The 27324-nt window shown below is 32.3% G+C and overlaps 7 protein-coding genes across 7 annotated transcripts; 4 read left to right on the forward strand and 3 right to left on the reverse strand.

The window, feature by feature from the left end:
- The first annotated feature begins 412 nt into the window (after positions 1 to 412).
- On the forward strand, positions 413 to 1708 carry LOC128397215 (N-acetyltransferase ESCO2-like). The gene has a single exon (XM_053357903.1). It carries the CDS (start codon positions 603 to 605, stop codon positions 1425 to 1427), a length of 825 nt encoding a protein of 274 aa, XP_053213878.1. The 5' UTR covers positions 413 to 602; the 3' UTR covers positions 1428 to 1708.
- On the reverse strand, positions 1535 to 5649 carry LOC128397213 (uncharacterized). Its single transcript, XM_053357901.1, has 3 exons — positions 4947 to 5649; positions 2569 to 4812; positions 1535 to 2491 (listed from the first exon to the last, which is right to left on the reverse strand). Exons 2-3 carry the CDS (start codon positions 4322 to 4324, stop codon positions 1674 to 1676), a joined length of 2574 nt encoding a protein of 857 aa, XP_053213876.1. The 5' UTR covers positions 4325 to 4812; positions 4947 to 5649; the 3' UTR covers positions 1535 to 1673.
- Positions 5650 to 5783: 134 nt separating this feature from the next.
- Positions 5784 to 9389, reverse strand: LOC128397212 (sorting nexin-25-like). The gene has a single exon (XM_053357900.1). The coding sequence runs from the start codon at positions 9123 to 9125 to the stop codon at positions 6153 to 6155; it is 2973 nt and encodes a 990-aa protein (XP_053213875.1). The 5' UTR covers positions 9126 to 9389; the 3' UTR covers positions 5784 to 6152.
- Positions 9390 to 10270: 881 nt separating this feature from the next.
- On the forward strand, positions 10271 to 15712 carry LOC128397158 (tripeptidyl-peptidase 2-like). Its single transcript, XM_053357841.1, is given in 7 exon segments — positions 10271 to 10499; positions 11264 to 11932; positions 11935 to 12108; positions 12193 to 12615; positions 12681 to 12746; positions 12828 to 14733; positions 14829 to 15712. Coding segments are annotated over 6 exon segments (3936 nt in total). The 5' UTR covers positions 10271 to 10499; positions 11264 to 11292; the 3' UTR covers positions 15556 to 15712.
- A 59-nt stretch (positions 15713 to 15771) lies between these two features.
- LOC128397165 (uncharacterized) lies at positions 15772 to 17704 on the forward strand. The gene is made up of 7 exons (XM_053357848.1): positions 15772 to 15917; positions 16002 to 16133; positions 16520 to 16721; positions 16795 to 16899; positions 16969 to 17058; positions 17138 to 17254; positions 17328 to 17704. Exons 1-7 carry the CDS (start codon positions 15885 to 15887, stop codon positions 17366 to 17368), a joined length of 720 nt encoding a protein of 239 aa, XP_053213823.1. The 5' UTR covers positions 15772 to 15884; the 3' UTR covers positions 17369 to 17704.
- A 517-nt stretch (positions 17705 to 18221) lies between these two features.
- LOC128397164 (alpha-tocopherol transfer protein-like) lies at positions 18222 to 19739 on the forward strand. Its single transcript, XM_053357847.1, has one exon. It carries the CDS (start codon positions 18411 to 18413, stop codon positions 19167 to 19169), a length of 759 nt encoding a protein of 252 aa, XP_053213822.1. The 5' UTR covers positions 18222 to 18410; the 3' UTR covers positions 19170 to 19739.
- Positions 19740 to 19741: 2 nt separating this feature from the next.
- LOC128397161 (b(0,+)-type amino acid transporter 1-like) lies at positions 19742 to 27224 on the reverse strand. The gene is made up of 13 exons (XM_053357845.1): positions 26786 to 27224; positions 24800 to 25041; positions 24439 to 24606; positions 23845 to 23946; positions 23235 to 23477; positions 21450 to 21675; positions 21335 to 21379; positions 21108 to 21231; positions 20927 to 21030; positions 20760 to 20856; positions 20519 to 20674; positions 20292 to 20460; positions 19742 to 20201 (listed from the first exon to the last, which is right to left on the reverse strand). Exons 2-13 carry the CDS (start codon positions 24855 to 24857, stop codon positions 20134 to 20136), a joined length of 1560 nt encoding a protein of 519 aa, XP_053213820.1. The 5' UTR covers positions 24858 to 25041; positions 26786 to 27224; the 3' UTR covers positions 19742 to 20133.
- Positions 27225 to 27324: the final 100 nt, after the last annotated feature.

Below are 27324 nucleotides of genomic sequence, written 5' to 3' on the forward strand. Positions count from 1 at the left end.
CAACAATTAGTTACACTGATTTGGTTTACAATTTAAATTTTAAGAGACAAACAAACAATTTAAATTTCTTCAACATCAAGTGACATCTATTGGTTAACATTGAAACTCGATTTTCGAAAACTTTTTTTCTCATTTTCTACTAATTTTCTTGATTATTTTCATCGAAACATTTTCTTTATTGAACAGGAGAAGGCCCAAAGACTATGAGAATTTGATTATTAGGGAAGTTTTAATTTTCTAAATTTTCTATCAATTAATTTGTAGAAATTAAAAGTTAATTTGATTAAATGAAATTCCAACTCACTGCCATCTGGTGTTTCTTTTAGTAACTAAATCTTTTGGAGCGTTTTTGTTCGGTTACCATGGTAACTATGATGTTCGCGCTTAAATTTTGTTCTTTTGATTGTTTTCTTTTCTTTCCCTCAATAATTGACATTGAATTCGTGTTAAATTTTGTCTTTTGTTTGATCAATTGATTTGTGATTATTTACTATTCTAGAATCTTTAGTCTTTGCTTTTAATAACTTTGAGTGTGTTCTTAATTGTGATTGTGAATGTGAGTTGGTTTCTTTTTTGTTGTATGAATTGTAGTTTCACTGAAAATGACGAAAACATCAAATAGTGAAAATAAGAAAGAAACACCAACCAAACTGTTTCCAATTTTCTATTACAAAAATGATCCTGGTAAAGTGACTAAACCTCCCCGGACTCCTGGTTCTGGATCGAAGAGGAAAATTCTATCCCAAAAACAGAATAAATCAGCAAAATCTCAACGTGATCAATATTTTATCGATGCTGGACAAAGAGATTTTGATAGTGTTCGGTGTAAAACATGTTACATGCTTTTCTCGCCCGGAGAATATGAAGATGAAAGTGAACACAGTAAATATCATGATACTTTCATTAATTCCCTTAAATATACACCATGGAAGCAAGAACAAGTGATCAAGAGTTTTCCAGATAAATCAAAGATTCTCCTGGTAAAACCAGATCATCCCAAGCATATGTTAAAAAAGGTTGATGAGCTTTTTAAAATCGCCGACATGGAATTGGGAATCAATGTCAGTCTATTTGATTGTGTTAAACCTGATATGGTTTTCCTTTTGTACATTAAAAACAATCGTATTGTGGGCTTTGTGGTGGGTCAAGCAATAAAAGAAGCCAATGTATATAATCCATCTACTGGAATGATAAATATTGCCGATTCAGTTCCATGTGAAATCGGAATCTCCCGAATCTGGATCCATCCAAATTACCGTCGAAATGGAGTTGGAACTCATCTCATTGATTCTTGTCGTTACATTTTCAAGCCTGATTATCCAGTGTCCAAGGATAAAATCGCCTTCACGGATCCAACCGAAGAAGGTCAAGCTTTCGTATTCAAATACACCGGAAGAAAAGATATTCTTGTTTTTACCGTCGAATAATTTTTTTGTTAATTCTCTTAACCACAAAATCCACTGAATACTTGCAAAAGAAAATTGTTTCTCTCTCTCATGCAAGATATTTATACAATTTTATCGAACTTATCGAATTCATTTGACAATCTAACACCTTATTCAATTTATTTTCGTAAATTCTCAATTAAATGAGAGAGTGTGGCAAAAAATAATCAATAATTTCAAAATGTTTTCTCAATAATTCATTTGTGATTTTATACAAACAAAAAATTCTTATAAATAACTTTCTTTCACTTCATCTTCACTTTTCCAATCAGATTTCGAGTCTAATTTGTTTAACAGAAAATCAAAATAAACAAATTCGGGTACAGAGAAGTAGTTGTAATATTGTCGGTGGTTTTCCAACGGGTGCCATCTAAGGAAAAGTGGCCTCCACAATTTAAGCAGAAATAGATCACTGGTTATCCTCATGATTCTCAATGGATCAACAGTTTCACCTTCAAGGTGAAAACTTTTCTCAGTTGAAAAGTAAAGTGGATTGTAAATGAACATTAATTGATTGTAACTTAACAGTTCAACATTTTCGGCTGTCAAAATGGGCTGTTGAGCTTGAATTGAGCCGACACTGGCATTAGATGGATTCCGTGAATGGTAAGCTGATTTATTTGAAGGTGTATTGAAGCCAGTATGATGCGGCGGAGTGTTAATTGGTTTAAATTTACTTGGAGCCACAGCGATTGATGAAACAATGGACGTTGAACATAAGGGATTATATTGATTTCCTGTTGGTGTGAATGTTGATGAATTTGTGTCACCCGTTGGTTGGAAATTGTCTTCTTCCGTTTCCAGTTTGCTTGGTTCATCTTTTCGAGAGGGAATTGTTTGAAGATCATATAAACGAATCAAATAAAGTGATGAGAACTCAAAATGATATGGATTCTGACAGATTAATTGCCAAACTGCGTCAAGGAATAAAGTAAATAAAACGATATCTGGAGATCGGATGATTGAATTATGTACCATTCCATTGAGAAAGAGAAATTCTTTACTAATTAAGCTTTCGAAACCGGATATTGATCGACGTTTAGGATCTGTAATTGATAAGATAAGAAGAGGATATTAATTAGTATGTGAGAAACATCAATCATTTAGGTTTTATAGTTTTTACCTAATACTATTTGGAGAAGAGCGGAAATAATGGGATTGTAATGATCATCATTTTCCTCGACAATTAATAAAGATGATTCTTCTGATATAATTGTTGACATTTCTTTAACAACTGAAAGTACTCGGGAGACAATTTTAAGCCATTTACCGGTTTGGGAAAGAAAATGGGGAAATTTATCTGCATAGAAACAACATGATTTACGAAGATTGTAATATGCTGATTCTAATTTGGTTAATGGTGGAAGTAGATTGTTAACTTCAACAATGTTTAAAGGTCTAATGGCATTATAAAGGATATTGGTAACATCCATTTTAAACGATGAGCTTCGTAGAAGCAAATTATTCCGAGCCGATTCTTTGACTCGAAATTTGTGACAATAGGTAATAACGGGAACACGGTTACCATTTAGATGAGGTGATAAACTATGAATTAATGTAATATCGGAAAGATATTGGCTTAAGGATATAAAAGAAACCGGAAGGGAAGGGCACATATTGTGATTCTCATTGCAATGGGCAATACGAAGATTTTCATTCTGTGCTAACCAATAGCCCTCATGGTGATTCCAATCTTGTGGTAATTGGTAAGAGTATTGACTGGCCAGTAATGTCCAAAGTAAGGCACTTTCGGGCTGATTTCGTACATTAAATGGACTAGCAGGTACCACGGTTGAGGCTCTTAATACGGTGATTAGTTGTTCCAATTTGTCGACCAAATTTTTGACTAGATCATTGTTTTTCATTTGGAACTCAATACTGCGAAAATCGTTACAGAAAACCGTTAAATGGGTATCTTGACCTTCCTGTTCAATACGAACTTGATAAATATTCATCAGATCAATGTCTTGCTCATGAATTTCACGATTCTCCTCGGAAACGGGATGAATATCAAACGGTGGTAAACGTAATGATGATAAGCTACTTTTACCCGATGATAGACCAGTACTACTACTACTAATTAAAGTACTTGAATTGTAACCACCACTGAAATTGGTGTTGTTTGTATTGGGTGAATTATTGGTGATGGAAGGTGAATCATTTAATGTTGTAAATGTGGTTGTTGCGATTGTTGTTGTTGTTGTTATTGTTGTTGGTACATTGACAGATGAGATTGAATCAAATGATGTTTCATTAACTGATTTCCTCCTTTCCAGGCCAAGTTGAATTTCGTGATGATAATCAATGAATTTAAGGCGACGATTACTGAGAAGCAGTTGACCAATGGTTCCTTTTGAACGTTTAATTTGAAGATTATATCTTTTCACTGAATCAACAGGTTTGGCTATGATTGCTTCATTATCTCTAAAATCAGTCCAACAATTAAATGATCGAGATCTAGATGGTCCCATAGAATTTAAATCAATACCATCATCATCAGAGGGTAAAGTGAAAGATGATTTTGTCGATGGTGATAAAGCTAATCTACTTAAAGTAGCAGCTGATGAAGCGATGAAACTTTTTGATACATTGGTGGTTCCACTTGCCCCTGGGCCATCTCGGTCGTCAATTGGTGTGGTGAAACTTTTATCATCAAGATAACCCTTAAAAGTAGGTTGTGGTGCTTCAGGTAATCGTGGTTGATTCCTTCCAGGTTTACGGTTAACCGTTGTCTCCACGGTGGAAACTGTTTCACTTTCATTATCGTCCTCATCTTCCTTGAAATGGTTAACATAAGATTTGAATGTGTTTCTTTGTTCACTGTTATTGGAACTATTGAGAAGTGAATTTCTCAAAGATGCCCGACGAAGACGTTGCATTTCAAATAGTATCTAATCCTTTCCTCTGGTCTCCAATTTTGTTGGGTTAAAAATAGCGAATCAAGAAACAAGTGAAGTTATAAAAGTCAACTGGTAAAAGAATCAAGGTTGATAATCTTTGGTTTAAGTTGCTGTTGTTGATTGTTTTGTTAATAGTCACCGTGATTAGAATTTTTTTTTGCTGTTGTTGATGAAGTTTCTTTCCTGTCCTTGTGTGTATATATACTTTGAATGGTGATGGGTGTTGCAGTTGGTAGGAAATAATTGCTTTCTCTCTCTCTCACTATCCTATTTAGATGTGTTGATGTTACAGTGAGAAGTGATTTCTTTAAACATTAACCAAACACCATTAAGATAAAACTAAAACCGTCATTGGAGATGATTGACCAAGAAAATAGATTGTACCAAGATGGAACATATTAAATGAACATGTCGTAGGTCAGAGGTAGAAGAGATCACCATATAGTCAAATAGAAAATGAGTCAATTCTAAATTAAGAAAAAGAAAACATTAAAATGCAAATAGAAAATGTAAATCAAGAGTAACATTTGTTTACCATAAACATAGAGTAGAAAACATTATCCTCTTGATTGTTAACAGTTGATTAACTTTGATTACTCACCAATTTTATGTTGGAGGTATAAAAAAAGTGATTCTAATTGTTAGGATAGAGTGAAAAGTGAGTAGCACAAAATGATGAGCAGAAAAATTTTAGATAAATGATGAAGAAGAGAGAAACAGAGAGATAGAGAGAAAGAGGTTGAATTGGAAGATAGAAAAAAATGAAATTCTCTTTGGGCGAAAAAAGAAAAAATTTATATTGTAAATGGAGGAAGAAAGAAACTGTAGGCAGAGAGAGAGAGAGAGAGATAGAGATAGAAAAGGAGAATGAGAATGAGAATGAGAATGAGAGAGAGAAAATGAGTGAATGAGAGAGAGTGAAAGAAGATAAACAAGAAAACAACAGCAAGATGATGATGATGATGAAGAGAGAGAGAGAAACAAAAAATAGTAAAAAAAAGAAAGCAAAATAAAGGGAGAGAGAAAATGAAAGAATAGATAAATCTAAAGGTTCATGTGGTGATAATGTTGATGTAATGGTTTTAATTGTGATGCTGGCGAGTTAATTGTAACAAGAATACTCGGGGAATGATTAACCATCGTCACCATGATATAAACAGAATTAAGTGAAACACTGAATGTAATTAACGGCGAGTTCGTTAGAGTGAAAAAGGAACAACTCAAAAGGGAGATGTTGATGTAGATTTTGGTGGTGATTGTGATTAACTTGATTTCTTTTCAATTTCTATCACAATTACAATTCTAAACTACTAACAATAAGGTGGAAGATGAAGGAGGAGGAAGAGTGAGAGAGAGAGAGAAAATAATAAGTAAACAATGTGATGAAGACCAAGTGGGAGTATAGGGAATGAGAGAGAGAGATAATTAAATGAGTTAGTTAACTGATCGAAAGGCGGTAACATTTAATTTTCGCTGATTAGAATCATTTCTCATTTTGGAATAACATTTAAAACAATTAACTGAATTAATCGATTACAACAATCAATTGATGATTCTGCTGATTGTGTAGTTCTTGTTGAGAGACATTTGGTGTTTTAACTTGATTGTTCAATTTCAATCAACTGAAAGGTGAAAACAATTAAAGGGTAAAAATAAATTATTAATATTTGATTTGTTTTTCCAGTAAAAACAATTGAATGTAAATTATTTGTATAAATTTTTGTAACAAATTATTAGAAATTTTTTTAGATTTTTGTTTTATAGATTTTTGATTTGGACCCAAATTAATTGGCGATAATTGTGACAATTAACTTGGATTTGTAGTTGTTGTTGTTGTTGGTGATGATGTTGTTGAAGAGGAATTTGTTTCCCTTAATTGTGGGACAAATTGGATGATGAAAGTTTCTAGTATCTCGTAGAGTAATTGTTTGTTTAGGTTTTGATCTTGAATGTAATCAAATAGTTTAATTAATCCTTTTCGACAATTTTGTTGACCGAATAGATTGTTCAATATATCGGGAATGTTATCGATTAAAAGTCTCTTTGCAAGGAATTGATTCTTTCGGCGAGTTGATTCGTTGGTTGGTTCTCTTGGTGGTGCTAATTTACCTTCAGGCCAAAGAGCGTTTTTTAAATTGGTTAGATAATAATGAACCATAGATTCTGAGAAAGTCCATGAGACCGTTTCTCGAAGTTGCTTGTTAATTGTTTGTCCGTATGTTGTATGAACGAAGATAATTAACATTTGACGGAGAAAACCCATCGCTCCTTTAAGCTCGAATATTTCGGTTAATAGATTGTACAAAGGTTCGGCTATGTTATCGTCTTTTGATTCGAGTTCATCGTCGAATATGAATGATGATTGGTCATCTTCATCTTCGTCATCACTGTCACCTCCAGTTTTCCCTGAATTTGATTCAGAACTATCGGGATTGGTTATACCAAAGAACGAGGCAAAGGGTAAATTTCGAAAATTAAATTGCTTCGAAAACGATAATGGAACTCGAAGGTTACCTGGTGATGGACAGAAAAACAGGTAAACTTCTTCTGATTTGACACAATTTTCGTCTCTCATCAGTTGATCTAAAAATAATTGCAAATTCACTTTCGCTCGGTTGATTAGGTTAACGTTTGTCGGGGCCACATTTTTCAATCGAAGTATTTCAATTCGCTTTAGATTCCCGTTGATTCGAACTAGTTTTCGTTTCAATTCTATTAAATCGGAGATGGTTCGAGCGATTATCCAACCATCGGCACTTGATTTCTCGTGTTTTGCTTCCTTCGAACTGATTATTATAATCACCAAAGGTGAGGTACTTTGTTGGGTTTCGAGTTGAATATTGTGAAGTTCAGCTTGCCATTTGTTTAGATTAATTATCCAATTTTCTGACCAAACAATATGATTTTCCAATTCAAACATTTCTTCTCGAAGATCTTGAATTTCCTTTTGTAATAATTCAGCTAATTTAGAGTTGGATTCATGTTCGTCATCTTTGATTGCATCTAATGCTTGTTGTTTACCGTCAATCTTTTTACTTAATTCTTTCAATTTAGTTCTCGCTTGACAAATATGAACATCGATCACTGATTGTTGTGCGTTTTGTTGACGAATTGACTGATTTTCGTAACCACTTATTGACCTCTCAAGGCTTAATTGACTTGAGTTTTCAATGTTCTCTTCGCATTTAATCATCTGTCCAAAAAGATCAGAATCATTGTGAGTATCAATCATTTCATCATATTCTTTGCTCACTATAAACAAAGGATAGTAACGATTAACCAAAACAGAGTAAACGGCTAATTGTGCTTCGTAAAATGATTCAGGCCCTTTATCACCTCGAATAAATGATTCCATTCCTTTTCGATCATTTTTTCCAAATTTAATGTGAATATTAAGAGCATTTAGAAAGTACGAATGTTTGAGAAGTTCGTTGGCGATTTGATACTGTTTAACTCCTTTTTGATTTCTCATCTCTTCCACTGATTCCCAGAAAAGAACCAAATATTTCGAGGTTCGCTCAGTATTGTCGGTCGAATTTCCCAATGAATTTTGTAGAAAACGCCTTAGGAAACTTCGGCACAAATCTGATCTTATAATAATATCAAAAGCAAGAATTTTCTTCTTCAATGGTTTAGGATAAGTTAAACCATCGACAACTAATACACTCTCAGGATTAAGTGTAGATATCGACGGGTACGCATAGGTGATTAGATAATTGATTCTCTTTGAGCACAAATTCTTGGCATATTGTAGATTGTTAATGTAACGACGTAAATCACGATTTAGAAGTAAATCTCCTTTAGCCAACGAAGAAGTTGATTGACTAGGCCTTAGCTCTTTATCCATTAATTTTTGTCTTTTCAAATTCTCCAGAGCCGTTGCTTGCATGATCTCTGATACGATTCTATAACGAATCTTTTTAAGGTCTTCAACTGAACAACAATTCTTAATCATCTCGACAAATTCCTCATATGATTTAGCATAAGCGTAAGTTTTACGATGACGTTCACTTTCATCTAGATGATTCTTTATGTACTCAACGATTTTCTGGTTTATATAATCAGGATCGGAGATCATCTCGATACAATTATGGAAAACATGAATTCCAAGTATCTCTTTCAACAGGTTAACCAATGGTTGACTTTTAGCATAACGTGAAGGTAATAAAAGAGCCAAAATCATGTTGGACAATTTGTTCAGATAATTGATTTCCTTTTCCTCGGTGGAGAGATAATCATAAAGTTCATATGAGTCTTGCTTTGAAAGGATTAACGATATTTTGGTAACATGTGAATGCATTATTGTGACTAAATCTTTGGTCAGGAAGGAGATATCATCAAATTGACGACAAATTGCCAATAGTCTTGAAAACATTGTCCATATCTCATTTTTCAATTTAACATCAAGTCGATCGGTGTTATTTTGTACCAGATCAATATACCAATCGTAAAGATAATCACGGAATATTAAATCAATTATTTCTTCAAGTAGAGTATCAACATTCTTGGAAATTAGTAGATTGGTTTTAAAATAATTGTTAGATGATGATGATGATGATTGTAAACTCTCTTGGTAACCTTTGTAATCGATTAAATTGTTGGATAGATTGAGATCATTTAGAGATGAGATTTTTTCTTTTCGGCAATTAATTGAAGCTTTTACAATAATGTTTGGAACATGAGATCTTGAGATTAAGGCGATAACAATAAATAGACCAACAATGAATACAAGGCCAACAAGAAGTAATTGGATTAACGTTGTTACCAGGAAAATAAGCATAATTAAACAAGATTAAATTGTAATCAAATTACAAATATAAAAAAAAATATTAATTTTAGTTGAAAAAGTCAATCATTTATTTTGACGATCCAAAAGGTTTAGATTTTTATGTTAAGATAAACAGATAATTTCTTATCGCTGTTACTAGAAACATAGTTGACTAATTGTGATGGTTAACAAGGTAATTAGAAGATGAGAAAAAACAATTAAAATGAAAGTAAATTAGTTAATTAAAAGTGAAAAAGTTGTAAATGGGAGTGAGAGGAACAAAAAGTAAACATTGGAAAGAGAAAAGAGAAAAAATCGATTGGCGGTAAATTCGAAAATTTTTTCTATTCTTTTTTTCGGTTAATTAACTAATTTCTTCACCTTAATTGCTGATCTACAACTTCATCTTCTTTTTTAATGTTGGATTAATTGATAATCTCTTTGTTTCTTTTGCTCTTGAGGAAGATAATTCATTCAACTTATATGTTTCTCATTGAAAAGACACTGAAACTAAATGTGAATAAATTGTTTAGATTAACAATCAACTCGATTAACTAATCCTCTTGAATGTTATTTAACTTTTGTTACTTGGTTACTATAAGATATTACACCTGATTGATTAATTGTTTATATAAATGATGTGATTTTCTGAGAAATAATTGTTTAATTGTTTGCTTGATGTTGGAAAGTTGTTACGATCTAATTGTCGATTCTAATCATTGAAATGTTGACATTAATTCCCATCGGTTTGGGGATTTTGATTGTTCTTTCAACTGTTTTGACCATAATTTCGTTAATTCGTGATTTTTTCATTATCCTCAGCCAATTTGTCTCTTTAATTAATTTTCTTTCAAAGTATTTGTTTTGTATTCTTTGTATCGTATTGATTACCATTCATTTGTCCAATACCTTTTACCCTTTTTTGTTTCACTTAAACACTCAAATTTTGTCTGATAACATAACGAAAATTGTTGAGATTATATTTCAAGGATTTAAAAATATCTTTTCAAATGTAATTAACTCAATAATTAATCTCTAAATTGTTAACTTCATTTAAAATTAAATACAAAATCACTTGTTTCAAAATCGATCTTTCGAAAAGTAGAATCGATTTTTTCAAAGTCGAAATCAAATTAATCGATTATCAGTTTGGAGCTTCAATTTAATCTTAACCAATAATTGGAATTTTAAATTTACAACTGTTAATTTCCGTTTTAATTTGTATTTTTTAATTTGATTTGATTTCGTTTTCATTTTGATTGCATCCCTGAATCATCATTTCTTCAAATTACCTTTTATCGAAGTTTAGCTGCCTGAGGTTATTTAAACTTCCAGGATTTAGTCAATCATCATCCTTATTAACCGCACCATCTTTGCTCACCTTTGGTAAGAATTTTCATTTTCTCCATTTTTTTCTTCAATTAACTCACCTAAATTGTATTAATAATTTAATTACCTTTAGTTCATCTTATTCTATTCTTAAATTATGATAGACATGACCATCTAATTGATCTTAACGATTTCGCTTTTTTGCTGTCTCATTCTCTTCTCACATTGGCTTCTTTGCTTAATCTCTTTTCTATCGGTGTTCTCATCTTACTCTGTTTATTGTTAACTGTCTTTTCTTCGTATTCTTCAATTAATTGCTAGCTAATTGTTTAGAATTTTAAATCTTCATCTAAATCTCCTTTAAAATTAAATCGGTGATCTTTGGTGTTTTCTCATTCAATTTGATTACTGTAAACAGAGATTCTGAGACTCGCTCTAACAATAGCTCATTCTTACTATTGATAGAGCAAAATTATCTCTTGTTTAATTTAATTCCATTTGCTGGGAATTTTTTCTTTCCTTAATCCCGCTGTTGATTATAATATTCCCAAAGTTATCTCAAAGTCAACTATTTGTGTCATATTTTCTGTTGACTTCTCTTTATATTCATCGTCATTGACGTATTTCCATTAATTCCTACATAAGTTATCAGATCTCGATTTCTTACATCGACCAATAAACTATCACCAAATCACTTTGTATAAAGCAAAAGAACAATAATAATATTGATTGTTCCATCTTCCATCTTCCATCATCCATATTATTAGTTTAAATTTGAATTCGACTCTTAATAATTTTCATTTTTGTCTTTTATTCACTAGGTTGTGTTTCAATTGTTTCTCAACGAATCATGTCAAGTACCGAAGTCATTGATTCTTTCCCTAGTGTTGCATTGTTGCCGAAGAAGGAAACAACAGCTCTATCATTTATCAATCGTTATCCTGAATATGATGGACGTGGTGTTGTCATCGCAATATTTGATACTGGAGTTGATCCAGGAGCTGCAGGGTTACAAGTTACAACCGATGGAAAACCTAAGATTATTGATATAATCTCTGCAACGGGAGATCATAATGTCGATACTTCAAAGGTTGTCTCCATTGATAACGAGACTAATACAATTACTGGTTTAACTGGAAGGAAACTCAAGATTCCTAAATCATGGTCTAATCCAACAGGTAAATGGCATGTTGGATTTAAACAAGGTTACGAGCTCTATCCAGCATCGGTGGCAAATCGAATAAAAAAAGAATATCTATTGAACAACATTATGCCCGATCTTCGAGATGTTAAAGCTTCCAGTTTGCGAAGTCTTCAAGATTTTGAGGCCAAAGAAAAGGCAGAAAAATCAAAAACATCTTCATCACCCAAAGAATCAGTTGAATCAACCCCAGCCTCAGGAGACGAAGCCAAGGAATTAGATGTCATCTTTGATAAATCATTTGAATCACAATTACAAAAAGATGACCTCCAGGCTAAGGTTGATGCTGCTTTTCAATGGAAGAAAACTTTGTTGACCCTGGGCCAACTTACGATTGTATTGTTTTCCATGATGGTGAAATGTGGAGAGCTTGTATTGATACCACAATAAATGGTGATCTTGAAAATTGTCATGTTCTTGGACCTTACAAAGATACACTTAATTACGCTACTCTCAGTGAAAGAGGTAATTAAAACTAATTCAATAGTTTTAATTTTTTTAAAACGCAATAGAGGTACAATATTTTCATTTAATTTCTTTCCATTACAGATCAACTTAATTACAGTGTAAATATTTACGACGAAGGAAATTTATTGGAAATAAACTGTATATCAGGTGATCATGGTACTCATGTTGCCTCAATCGCTGCATCTAATTTTCCTGATGAACCTGAGAAAAATGGAATCGCCCCTGGAGCTCAATTAATTTCGGTTAACATTGGAAACAATCGTCTTGGTGGTGGAATGGAAACTAGCACTTCGATTATCAAAGCTTGTATAAGAGCAGTCGAAGCTAAAGTCGATGTGATTAATATGAGTTTTGGTGAACCTATTGCTTGGGGAGGAGGTCGAGTACATGATTTTATGAATGAAATGGCCGAAAAACATGGAATCATATTCGTCTCCTCTTCAGGAAATGAAGGTCCTAGTCCTACAACAGTTGGATCATCGTCACTACCAAATTCCGTTATTAGTAAGTTAATCCGTTGAAAAATTATAGCTAAAAACAAATCTTAACCATTAATTTTTTCTATTAAGATATCGGTGCTTATGTTAGTCCTGAGATGATGGAAGCCGAATATTCAACCCGAGAAAAAATTCCAGGTAAGTTAATTGCTTGAGGTCAATATTTACGATGAAATTGTTTTTATTTTTCTTATGAAATCTGTTTTGTTTTTCGTTTAGGGAGAATATTAACTTTCTCTTCAAAAGATCCAAACATTGAAGGCGGTATGTCGACGACAATTTGTGCACCAGGAGCTGCAATCGCTTCTATTTCAAAAACATCGTTATCAAAAAGCGCTTTATTCAATGGTACATCAATGTCAGCTCCAAATGCTGCCGGTGGAGTTGCTTTAATACTCTCGGGATTGAAGCACAGAAATTTACCTTATTCACCTTTCTCAGTTCGTCGCTCGTTGGAAAACACAGCACTTAAACCTCCAACCTATGATCCTTTCGCAATGGGAAATGGCCTAATGCAAGTTGACGCTGCTTTTGAACACGCGGTTAAATTCACCGATTCCATCGAGCGTGATGTGAGATTCGTCATAAATTGTGGCCCCAATAAACACGGCATTTATTTAAGAGAGGAGGCTGATCTTGTCCGTCCAACTGTATTCCCAATCTCAATTGAACCCTCTTGGTTGGATCATTTAAATTACGATAATACAGCTAAAGCTGATTTTGAGATGAAATTAAGTCTCACCTGTGAAGCACCATGGGTCCAAATTCCAAGTCATTTATTATTAACTTCTTATACCAGAAATATTGCCGTTAAAGTTGATCCAACCGGACTTTCACCTGGATCACACTTCACCCAAATAAGAGCTTACGATTCATCAAAGCCTGAAAAAGGTTTCGTTTTTCAAATACCAATCACAGTATTTAAACCAACGGAACTTGATAGTAAACGATCAATACCTTGGCAAACTATTGACCTTAAACCAGGAGTATCTCACTGTACACATATCATTCCACCTGTTGGATCATCTGTTGCGATTGTTAAAGTTAAAAATGTCGGTACCAATACGACTGGAACAACAATCATAAATTTGCGACAATTAATTCCACAAGCTTGGGGAAATAGTTCGAAAAGAGATGTCACAATAAACCCTGGAGTTGAAAAGTCTGTTGCTTTTCCTATTGATTATCATCGGTCAGTTGATTTGTCAATAACCAAATGGTGGTCAAGTCTAGGAGATGCGACAATAAGTTATTCAATTGAATTTGCTGGAGCTCAATTGGACACTTCTGAAATTACAATGTTAGCCAGTAAAGGTTATCACAAATTTTCAATCTTCGGAACTGCACCACTTGATTTTATTATGCCAAAAGTTTCCTTGACCCATGTGGTTTCACCTCTCAAACCAATTGATGAAATAATATCACCATTAACCAAACAAGACATTTTACCTGGAGGTCGACAAATCTATGAGTTACTATTGACTTACAATTTCAATCTTCCCAAAGCCGCTGAGGTTACCTGTGTGTACCCTTTTCTAGACACTTTATTGTATGAAAATGAATATGATGATAATATGTGGCAAATATTCAATTCGAATAAACAATTTATGATGGCTGGAGGAGCTGTTACTCGTCGAAATGTTCATAATTTTGATCGATATAGTAAAAAATTGGAGAAAGGTGATTACACAATTAAGCTGCAGATTCGCCACAATGATTCAACTTTCCTGAAGAAGCTCATTAAAACACCAGTTCACTTGGTCAGTAAATTAGCATCAACTGCAAGTCTTGATATTTACGCTACTTACCGAGAGCTCATACTTGATGGTAAACAGTTTGGTACTCGACAAATCTCTGAGAAGCAGCAATTAAACGCTTATGTTAAATCATTTAACAGTGAAAAGCTTCCCAAGAATCTACCCAATTCACCGGGATCATTTCTCTGTGGATTTATTTGTCTTGCCAAAGAAGAGAATAGAAAGAAATGTGAAGAGTATCCATTCTTTTACATCCTGGACGGAGAACCTCCAAAAAAAGTGACCACTGCAAAAGATGGAGAAGAGAAAACACCAGAAGAGCAATATCAAGAAGCTCTGATTGATTTCAAAGCTCTTTGGATTGCAAAGTAAGTTGGCATTTTCTTCAGGAACTTGATTTTAATTTCGAGAAAATTTCCTGATCGATTCATTTATTTGTACCTTTTTCCTTTATTTTCAATAGGCTACAAGGATATGAATCTTTGCTCGCTGATGTTAGTGATCTCAAACCTGACAAAAAGCAATTAATGATTGTCGCTCAACTTCAAGCTCTCAATTTGGTTAAAGATGAATCAGCCAAGCAACATGAGAAAATTATCAACCTTGCCAATGAGATAATAAGTGTCCAAAATACTGATGATTTCTGTGGATCGTTACTTTTTGCCAAAAATTTAGCCAAAATGTTCAACGAAGAGCAAAACAAGAAAGACGAAAATCTGAAAAATTTGGAGAAACAGAAAGATCGCCTCTGTGAAGCACTTTATTATAAAGGACTGTCCATCCTATCGCTAATCAAATCAGATCAAAAATCTGAATCTAAATCAACTGCTGCCGAATCATCTGCACCAGTTAATGGTGGGAATTCAAACCAATCGAGTGGGAACCCGATAACAATTAAACCCAATCCAAAATACTCGTTACAACAAGTAGACGAGATAATTTTTGATCTGAAAAAATTGGATGAAATCAATAACAGCAAATGGCATAAACTTGTCTATCAACATGCAATCGTTAAAGGTCAATATGGTCGTGCATTAAAAGCCGTTCAGAAGCAATTGGAATCGAAACAAACCAAGGAACTTTACGAACAATTGATTGAGTCTTACGATCGATTGGGCTGGAAATTTGCCGCTCAACACACAAGGAAATCTCTTAATGTACTTTTCCCTCCAGGATACAGACCTTTTTGATTAACCAAATCAACAATTTCTAAATTTTCATAAGCAAAATCTTTGATTTAATTCACAATTCTAACCAGAAACTAATAGTATGAAATCAAAACTTTCGTGTTAATTGATATTTCAGATTTAATTACTCTAATAAAAAACTTCTCAATTCAAATAATAACGAGAATTTATTTTGTCGGAAATGTTTCATCAATAGATGTCACTTTTTCTGTCAATTGTTCATCTCAGTTTTCAAATTATTTTCGTCTAATTTTTTTTCTATTTATTCATTGATCACCTTTCGAACTTAATTCTTGATTCACTCAACGGTTGATTACAATCAGTAAATCATCATGACTACACGAGGAGTCTTCATATTCCGACAGGTAAATTCATTGTTTTGATTAGTAAGAAAATCTTTCTTTCGGATTGTTTTATTATTAATTGTGTTTTTTTTCGCGACAATTAAGTTATTTGATCGATCTTGTTGTGGTTATTCCTACTTAATTGGTGATCGAACTCAAAAAATCGGACTTATCATTGATCCGGTTCTGGAACAAGTCGATCGAGATCTTAAATTGATTGACGAACTTGGACTTGAGGTAAGTTTAATCGTGTAACAATTAACCCTTTACATTACAGAATTAGTTGATGATATTGTTGTTGATCAATAAATTGATCAAATCAATGAGTAAATTTTATTCTGTTGTTCAACAATTGTGCCTTATTTTGTATCCAATCGGTAGATTATATTGATCGTTTATTAATGATTAGGTTCGTGATCAAATTGATAATAATTGATAATTTTTGTCCAATTTAATGTTTAATTAAAAGTAATCTTCAATCAATCTATCGGTTGATTGGAACCATTTAATTATGATATTAATTGATTTTAAAAAGAAAATTTCTCCCAGCCTTAACAATCATTTGTTATTTGTTTCATTTGATACAATGTTTCAATCTAATTGTTATTTACTAATTGTTACAGTTAAAGTATGTTCTCAATACTCATGTTCATGCTGATCATGTAACTGGATCTGGGTTGATTAAGAGTCGACTGAATTTAGGAAATAGTCCAAAAGTGATTAGTATCATATCGGAATCGAGTGGAGCTGAGGCCGATATTTTTGTCGATGATGGTGACGTTATTGATTGTGGATTAATCAAATTAAATGTCACCTACACTCCAGGTAAACGAATTGTGGTCTTACAAATTGCTTATAATTTATTAACAATTCAGTCGACTGATTTTCTTGATTAAAGGTCACACCAATGGTTGTATGAGTTTAATTGACCACACTAATAGACGAGTCTTTACCGGGGACACTTTGTTTATTAGAGGTTGTGGTCGAACCGATTTCCAAGAAGGTATTTAATTATGATCTAAATTGTTCATTAATCCAGTTAATTATGACATTGTATTAATATTTTGTTTAGGATCAGCATCCAAACTTTATGATTCAGTTCATTCAAAACTGTTTACATTACCTGATGATTATCATGTTTATCCGGCTCATGATTATAATGGTAATTGGGGAGGAAAGAGAAAGGAAATTAAGTTGATTGTTTACCGTTTGTTTTTCGTACTTTTTTAATCACAATTAAGGACAATTAACTTCAACTATTGGAGAGGAGAAAAGGCTCAACCCAAGATTGACCAAACCAAGGGACGAGTTCATTGAAATTATGAAGAATCTCAATCTCACTTATCCAAAAATGATGGGCAAGTTAATTGGCTTTCGTATTAATTGCAATCAAATTAACTAATCATCTCTATTTCTCGTATTATTAATTAGATGTTGCTGTTCCTAAAAATTTGATATGTGGTGGCAAATGAATAGCTATAACTGAATCAACTAATTACAAGGAAAACCAATTGATTATTGGTTGTTAAATGGATTCCCTGTCAATTGATTAATCAAAAATACCATTCCGTATATGTTAACATAGTTAAATTAGCTCTTAATTGTTTCTAACATTTGTTTTAACATGGTCAATGTGGTGTAGTGATTTAAGTGTGTTTGTCCAATTTTTAATCAATCCATTGATGATAAGATTGTATTTGACATGATTTACTAATTGTCAGCAATTAAAAATAATTGAATTGATTTCAAGTGTCACAATTAAACTACATGTTGTCTTTTAATTATAATCAGAGACTTATTGTTGATTAGATTTTAATTATTATAAATCTCAAAGTTGAGTGTAGATTTTTGTTTTTGTGAGTTTTATTGTACAGAATTTAATTAATCATCACAATTAGTTGAATGTCAATTGATTGTAAACAAACATGAAGATTGATTTGGTGACGAAGGAAAAATTAATCTAATTGTGTAATTAATAATCAGTCCTATTGACTTTGATTTGATTGCTAATAAACATAGAGATTAATTTGTAGTTTCATTGTTATCAAACAATTAACAATAACTACTTCAAGTTAATTAGGTAATAACTAAGATTTTTCTTTGAACAATTAACTGATCAAAGTGATCTTAAAGTAAATTGTACCGGTGATCAACTTAATCTGAACTCAATCTTTTGATTAAAGGGTTTGTTTTGATTTGGATTAAATTGTTTATAATTTATAAAAATTGACTTTCGAGTTTAATTTGCAATCATTAATTAATGTTATTAGTTAATGATAATTGCAACATTTAACAACAATTAGGTCATTCTTATCTTTGTCAATTGAGTTAATCTACTTTGTTGATTAGTGATAAAAACAATTGAATTAGATTCACAATCAACAATCACATAGTTGATTGTGAGCTCTCGGAAGAGCATAATTAACAAATTGTTACGTTGATTGTGGTGAAATTTATTAGTATTGAAATTATTTTATTGTGATGTTGATTAAATTGTGAATAATTAATTGCAAGATGGAAAACGAGTTGACCGAAAAAGTTGAACAATTAAGAGCTGAGTTAACAAAGATCGGAATAAGGCCACTCGTCGATCAACCTGAGTATTTGATCAAATTTCTTCGAGCAAGATCATCAGATGTGACCTCAACCGTGACCCTAATGAAAAGTTACCTGGACTACAAGGGTGCGAATCCAAATATTTTCAACCTTCCGTACCGATTGAAGCCCGTTTTCGATGCCAATGTTATGCGACTGTTGGACACTCGGTCGAAAGTGGGTGAGGCTTTGGTGCTATTTAAGCCTGGTTATTGGAATCCAAGCTCATTTAACTTTGACGGCCTCTTGTCGGCAGCGTTAATTACCTTTGAACAAGCGGCCTTGGATTCGGAGACACAAAAAGCGGGAGTTTTACTGATCTCAGACATGGATTCGTTTGGTTGGAAACAATTGAAACACTTTGGTCCAATGGCCGCCAAGAAACTGGCCACAGTATTGGAAAAAGTTGTACCAACTCGAGTTAATGGTGTCATGATTTTCAATCAATCTCGAATCGCTGAAATGGCCTGGGCTGTGATTCGACCTTTTCTCAGTGAACATCTCAGATCTCGAGTAACTTTCCATGGCTCAGATTACCAATACCTTGAACAGACAATCCAAGATCCAACCTTACTACCGGCCACTCTTGGAGGTCAAGTAGCTCTACTTGAATGTTCAGATCTTTATCGCAATTTAGCTAATAATGAAAATCTATACAAATCATTTGGTTACAATTAACTGAAACAGATTTGTTCAATAATATAAACGCCAAATTCAAATAAACAAAACAACAAATTGTAATTATTAATAAATTTAACAATCGAAAAATCAACCAGGATAATCTCAAAATCGACTGTCCAAACGTCGGCAAAGCCTTCGTTATGCCTTCGTAAATCAATAACTGAATCAAGAACTTTATATCGATATTATCATAGACTGGTAGTTAAATTGTTCAGCATTGATGCCGATCAGAAATTTATTATCATGATAATTCAGAGGGAGGTGAACGACAACTCGATAAAATCGTTCCCGTTGATTGGTCAGATGATTGAATAATATCCTGGTTTAGTATTCCTAAGCCATTGGACAAGAAAACATGGACTGGTCAGGGTCTCGAAAATGTTAATACCTCGATGTTAATTAATCGATAAATTTGTAGTCCCATTTGATTTTTTTAATGTTTTCTGTATTGGACAAGATTGTCCTCGAATCCGTTTCATTCAATCTCACCGAAATGGCCTAAGTTGACCTTTTCTTGGATCTCGATTGTTTTCAATCAATTGAAATAAAAAAAAAGATTCTTATAAATTTTTCGATTCTCATTTCGTTCATTTTATTGCAATTGAGCTGCTTAATTATTATAATTAAATTTAAATTGTCATAGATTTCGTCAAACACAAAATTCAATTACAATTTAAAGTAATTTCTTTGGTCTGAATTGTAAATATGTTTCATTTCGTTTTAATTGTCATCAGTAGATAAATTAAAGTTAATTTTTCGTACTTTTTTTCTTATATATTAATAATTTGATTAATTCGCAAACAATTGAACTTTTTTTTATAATAATTGTCAAGTTTATCCTTTGATTGCATTTGTATTATCACCATCCGATGTGATCAATGTACGAACGACAATTATCAACAATGATCAACCAATTATGATAGCAAATCTTTCGACAATTAACTGATCAACAATGTTGCAATTACAATAATGGTTCTTCATCACTAGGAACAACATGCAACAGTTTTTGGCAAAAAATGGTGATATGATCTAGACGAGGATAGAATGAGAATAATAAAAACAACATTAATTACTCAATTTTCCATGATCACAATTAGAATAGAAGACAATTAATCTCACCAATTGATTTAAATCTCATCTTATAATAAACAAATGGTATGTAAACAAAAGCTCCTCCAACAATATACATGGTGGCGTAAAGATATTCAATCTGAGGATTTTCAAGAATCGGAGCGATCACGAGGTAGAAAGATATAAATGATACTCCAATGGGTATACTTAAGTGAACCTGTGGAAATGATTGCAATTAATGAGCAATTAACTTGATATTTTCCAAGATAATTTACCTTATAGGGACGATTATAATCTTTATATGGACTCTTGTAACGAAGTACAACAAGTGATAACATCGTTAAGCCGTAAAATAGCCAAGCGGTGAAACTGAAAAAATCTATTAAACTCTCGATGTTTCCTGGGATAACATAGCAGATAGAAAGAAATGCCTGGTAGATGGGAAAGAATAGAGAAACAATTAGTTAATCAACTGAGAACAATTAGATTTTGGAAAGTTCCATCGTTTCGATTTACATTGAAAATTAATGCCGGTGAAGGTGTGAAACGGTGAAAATCAACGAAAGACAAAACGTCAACCAAATGACCTTCTCTGGCAGCGGCAAACGATAATCTATGAATGGTAGTGAGAGTTTAACAAGTGATTAGTTAATTGTTGAGTAGGGTTTTGATTAAAATATTACCTTCCACTGGTAAAACATGAACCATTTCCAGCACCAAAGGATGAAACAGCAACGGCAATCGGCATGATAACTGAAGCTGAGCCAAGAACTCGAGCTCCCCAATTCTTTTGCGGAAAAAAATGTTACAAATCAAATTAAATTGTTCCAAATTCTTCAATTAAACTGATTGTGATTAACTTACAACAGCAACTGCTTTGGACGAAAGTATCTCATTAGTTGACATAACCGTCATGTAGGAAACGTTAACCATAACATAGCACAATGTAACCATTGGAATACCATAAATAATTGCTAATGGAAGATTCCTGACAATTAAGAAAATGATAAACAATTAGAATGATGAAATCAAAGTATTGTATTTATTTACAGATATAAAGAAAAACTATCGATTGGTCGAGTGATATTCACCTGTAAGGATTGATCAGTTCCTCTGTTATATAATTGAGATTATTCCTGGGGAATGGAAATAGAAAAGTGATTAGCCTAATTGTTGACCTGATCAGTGTAATTCAATCAAACTTACCAACCATCGTAGGCCCAAAGGCCACTGTAAAAAGCGGTGGCAATATCTGAGAATGAAAAATGAGATCCTTCAAATCCTTTAGTAATATATTGAGTCTCTCCATTGAATATCACAATCAATCCGCCGATCACAATTATAATGATTGCAATTAATTTAGCGGCGGTGAAAACATTTTGAGTTCCAGTTGCAAGTGAGACACTATGACAATTTAGATAAGTAATGGTTACTGTAATCAAGAAAATATAATAATAAAATAATCAATGACAATCAGACAATTAAAAGGACCATCATCATGAGAATCAATAAAAGACATCAAACTATTAGACTAACTGATTGATTGATGTTCGATAAACATTAGTAATCATTGATTTAGAAATAGGATGATTAACATCTGAACAGAATTTAGATTGGAGTTAAAAAAAAAGTTTAACAATCAACTAAAAGAAATCGAAATTAACTGTTGATAGTATTTGCGAACTGAATTAAAACTGATTGTTGGTAATGAGAAAAGGTGGAAACTAGAAAAGCGTAAATAATAATCAGCTGATCTTGATTGTTGTAAACATTGAATAGTAATCAGTGAACTAGAACAAGATGATTAACAATCAAGATGAATGTAAATTAGCGGACACTTAGAGAGTATAAATTGTTGATCCAATTTACTGATTGTTAACAAATATTATCAGAAATCAATCAACTATCATTAACAACATTAGAAGAGAGTGAAAAAAAAAGTAATCACCAAGCAAGAGGAATAACGGTAAAAACAGTTATCACTCTCATCACAATCTTCATGGTGGGAGATGGATAAGTAATCATCATCATCATCATCACCATCATCATCTTACTTATCATGATGACGATGATCAAATAATGAAAACCAGCAACGATTAAATTGGTATCACGCATCAGGAAATTTGTTTGAGATTCTGATTCTGAGAATGGAAAGACTCATGGGATGGAAATGGATTCTCATGGAGTGAAAAATAATATTATTCAGGTTGATGGTGAGGAAGATGAAGATCACCCTGAAAATAATAATCGACTTTCATTTTCAATTCAATATTCAGCTAATATTAAACTTATCACATTCTCAATCTGTAAATGAAGGTAAAGAAAACTCATCATCAATATGAATGTAAATAGACAAACAGATTATTATTATTACTATCAAACTCGATTATTATTATTACCATTAAATGGAAATGGTATCATATTCATTTCTTTGGTTATCACAATCAACAATGATCATGAAAAAAATTCTGAATCATGATTGTTGATCGTTTCTTGGTGAACAATAATGTAACATAAAACTACCGATATTCTTGATTTAGTTATTAGAATGACCATTAACATGGACAATCAGTATATCATCAATGTCTTTTTCGTGTCTCCATCATCTGTCATCTCTCTCACTTGTCATCCTCCTCTTCCTCTTTGTCTTCCATCAGTTAGTAGATTAATCTAATGACGTTAATATTAACCTTGTTGAAACATTTAAATTTACCGTTAACTTTATTCAGTTAGAACTGAATTATTGTTATCATCATGTTAAGTTCAACTTTGATAACTCAAAGTTAATAATATAAATTGCTAATCAATTGTTTGAATGTCTTATGTGAATTTGATTTACAATTTATTGATTGTCAATCAGCAATCAATTGATTACATTGAACAGAAAATTGGAATCAAATGTTTAACCAAATGCTTTCAGCTCGAAGATGAGTTTATAAAAGTTTCAATAACTTTTCATTGGGATCATGATTATGGATCAATTTTACTTACCAATGGCCAGAATTGTGATTAACTTAATTATAAAGAGATCGGGTTCACATCCAAGGTAAAAAGGTGATACAACATATTCACTTAATGTAAGACATATAATCGCCAACATGGCGGGTTTTAAGATGAACACAGAGACCCATGAGAAAAGAAATGCTGGAAGACCACCGAAAGCTTCCAAAATATATGAATATTCAGCTCCTGATTTAGTAATTAAAGTTCCAAGTTCAGCATAACATAAAGCACCTAAAGAATAGTAAAGATAATGATCAATAACAATTGAGAAAAATGATTAAATCGACTCGATAAAAGTGATCATCAATTTGGAGATTGATAATATTACCAAAGTTAGAAAGCTAAGAATAGGTGATTATTATTATTTAATTGTTATTCTATCGTTAATTTGGTTACAATGATCAATTGTTGAGGTCAATATGTTGTATTAAAAATGAAAATATCAAGTTAATTGTAATGACAGAGTAAATATGAGGAAGTTGTTTAGACAATGTTTCCTTTAAGTTGATCGATTTGGTTTGTTTGTTTTTTTCTTTCTCTTGATTGTAAACCGTTATAATTGTGATAAAAATAGTAAATTGTAGAGTTAATCACTCACCAAGCAACGAAACTATCCCACAACTTGTCCAAACAATTAAACTTAACCCTATTGAACCAGATCTTTGGAGTACACCTTTGGGTGAGACAAAAATACCTGAACCTATGGGAAAATAAAGATAATATTTCAATGTGAAATTGATTCAATTGATTAACATGAGACAACTGATATTAAAAAGTTGATTGATTTGTTTAATTTTTGATTATAAGGTAAATCACTAATCATAAATCGTTATCGGGATAATGATTTAAATATATCATTCAAGTAAATTAAGTGGTTGTATTAGTTTCGAGGTAAACTAACCGTGTATAAATGTAGTTATTGTTAGTTAACTAATTTATATATTGTTCTCAAGTTAATTGTTAGTGTTAATTGTACAATTTGCCATTGGTAAATTGCCAACTTAATCAATCTCACTTTTTAAGTCGCTACATAATCTGATGATTGTGTAAAAACAATTAACATTAGTAATAAATAGACAAGCAATTGGTTGAAACTTGATTTGTTACAATAATAGGTTGTAGGATTAAGTTGATTACATGTTAATCGTCAACAATTAGAAAATCAATTCAGGTTGATTGTGAATTTGCTTACCTATCATAGTGCCAACGATCAAAGCTGTACCAGAGAGCAGGCCAACTCTCCGTTTAAGGCCAACCAATTCAGTTACTTTGTTGTTTACTTGAGGAACGGACGGTTTAAAGGGATTGGCATTGTTCATCGTTGATTTAATCCGGCAGCAAATGCCGTCCTCAGAAGTTACTGTTAACAATTAACGAAAGGATCAACAGTTATTATTATTATTGACTTGGTTATCGGTGGTTTTTGCCAATGAATGAGATTTTCTTGTTATTCTTATTGATTGAAGTGATTTTATGGTCAATTAAATGAATGATTAAGATGCCACTGGTTGGAGATGATTAAATGAGATTAACAAATGGATTTGATTACTTACGGAAGGCATCGGTTGCCATTTTGTTCCCATTTTCGGACTCCTCATCAATTATCATCATGTTACAATAATAGTAATAGTAGTAAAGATAATGATGAATAAATCATGGATAAAGATGAAAAGGGAGAAGATAAAAAGTTCGAGATAGGAACAAAAAGAAAGTAGTTTGAGAAAGAGAGAGAGAGAGAGAAAAGTAGTAAAAGGAAAAGGAAATAGTAAAGGTCGATATTTATGCGTAGGAGGATCTGAGATGATAATGATAAAAAGAAAGAGAGAAGAAGAGAAAAAGGAAAAAATTATATTAATATGAGTAAAACGAATGAGCTTTAAAATGATTAATTAACATGATCAATGTGGTAATCAAATGAGTGATAGAGACAATGGGAGAGTCGGCAAACGGTTAATTACAGTTAACATAACTTTCATTGATTAAATAATTATCTAGTCTGTCTCTCTCGTTTCAACCATTGGGATTGTTTGAATTGTTCAGATGACTGAAAGTAACTGTAAAAAAACCGTTACTCTGAAAAGATGAATGAAATTGTAACAAAAAAAACATGGAAGGGAGGGAAAGATGAAGATACTGGAAGGGAGAAAAATAGGAAAAGAAAGATGAGAATGAAGATGAAGATGAAGATGAGGATGAGGATGAGGATGGAGATGGAGATGGAGATCACAAGGTTTCGTTTGTCTAGGTGAATGTTTTCAACTTGATGAGGCAAAAATACACCAACCTCATCATAAGAACGAACCTGATATGGTTACAAACGAATGAGAGTTCACCAACAATCAGCTAATCTTCATCTCTTACTTTCTTTATCATCATCATCGTTTTCTTCTCTTCCTTTTCTTCTTCATCTTCTTCTTCCCAAAATTGTCATACAGTTTCCATAACAACGACAAAGAGACAAAGATGAGGATGGAGAAAAGAGAGAAGATTAGAAACAAAGATTAAGAGAGAGAGAGAGAGAGAGAGAGAGAGAGAGAGAGAGAAACAAAGAGAAATTATCAACATCGCTGATTAGGATTAACACTTGAGATTAAATTGTTACAATTAATCAAATCCGAATTTCTGTCAGATGAATTAATTGTTTCTCATATTCTATCGTAATGATTAATGGATGGAAAGAGTTAATAGTATTAATCTAATTGTGGCTGTTAATTTTTCGGTAAAACAGACTCGCTGACAATTTAGACTGATATTGATTGATATCGACAATTTAATTCTAAATCTTTTAACTGGATTACTTTTGATTGAGACAAAAGTACAAAGGTAAACCTTTAGATGGTTTTTTTCAATATTTACCATTAAGAAAATCAATCATCCCTTACGAAAGTTCAATGAACTGACTGGAATTAATTATCTTATTACAACTAGACAATTGGAAACAATTGGCCATTAGTTTAATTAGATAATATCAAGTAATTAGAGGATCTAAAAAATTTGATTCGCTAATTGTAGTCATTGATTGTTGGTGATGAATGAATGGTACAAAAAAACGTGGTTTTCACACTCTCAGAATCATATGAGTTTCATGATTAATATTGATCCAGTTTTCTAGTAATTTAAGGTCTAGGTAAGAGTTGAGATGATCAATTAAATTGATTGGAAACCAATGGAAAGTATAGTAATTAGTTTAATTAGAATCAACAATTAGACATTTAGAACATGAATTCCACATGGTAAATGATATTGGATTGAATTGGAGCAACAGAGAGCAGTGGAAGAGGAAAATGCTGGAAGAGTGATGAAGATAAAAGGAAGAGAGAGAGAGATAAAGATGATGAGGATGACAAAGAAAGGAAGAAGATAAAATGATGATAGAAAAAAGCAGATTTTCACTTATTTTGATTCTTTTTTAGGTCAAATTGGTGAATATACTTTTCTTTTCACCTCTGGTTATATTTTGGGTTCTTTTTGGGTTAGTGAATATTGGATTTTATCATGGAATTGAAATTCACTGAACAACATGGAAAACATTTACTTACCTTTGCTCTAAATTGTTGTCTGTCTAAGTTAATTCTCCAGGTAAATCATGTCGATCACATCTTATGTGTTGATAGAAATTGAAAATTTTCAAACAATCAAAGAAAAAACCTCAACAATTAGCACGATAATTAATCAGTTATTGTTAATGTTTTTGATTCTCATTCACTGTTGATATTAAACCGATGCGATTTTGTTGATGTTATTTTATTAGACCGATTGCTGGACTTTATTTAAGATAATCAATCAAAGTTTTAACAAATTGATCGATTTTAGTTTAGAATTGATTTAATTGGTTTTAGGTGAAGATTAAGATTAAATGTGGATTTAAGATGTGAAACATGGGAAGATATTGAAATGAATATCGCTCGAGATTAGGAATCAGCGAGCATGAGATAAACATGACAGACTCTGTTCATTTGGTTCCTTTTTTTAGATTAATCAACAATCTGATATTCAACTGCCATCTATTGAAATGCTCGTTTAAAAGTTAATTGTAGTTTATGTTTTTCTAAATTCAATGTTATGTTATGGAAATTTG

The sequence above is a fragment of the Panonychus citri genome, unplaced genomic scaffold, assembly GCF_014898815.1.
Source record: "Panonychus citri isolate SS breed McGregor unplaced genomic scaffold, ASM1489881v1 Contig00028, whole genome shotgun sequence".
Taxonomy (NCBI): Eukaryota; Metazoa; Arthropoda; class Arachnida; order Trombidiformes; family Tetranychidae; genus Panonychus; species Panonychus citri.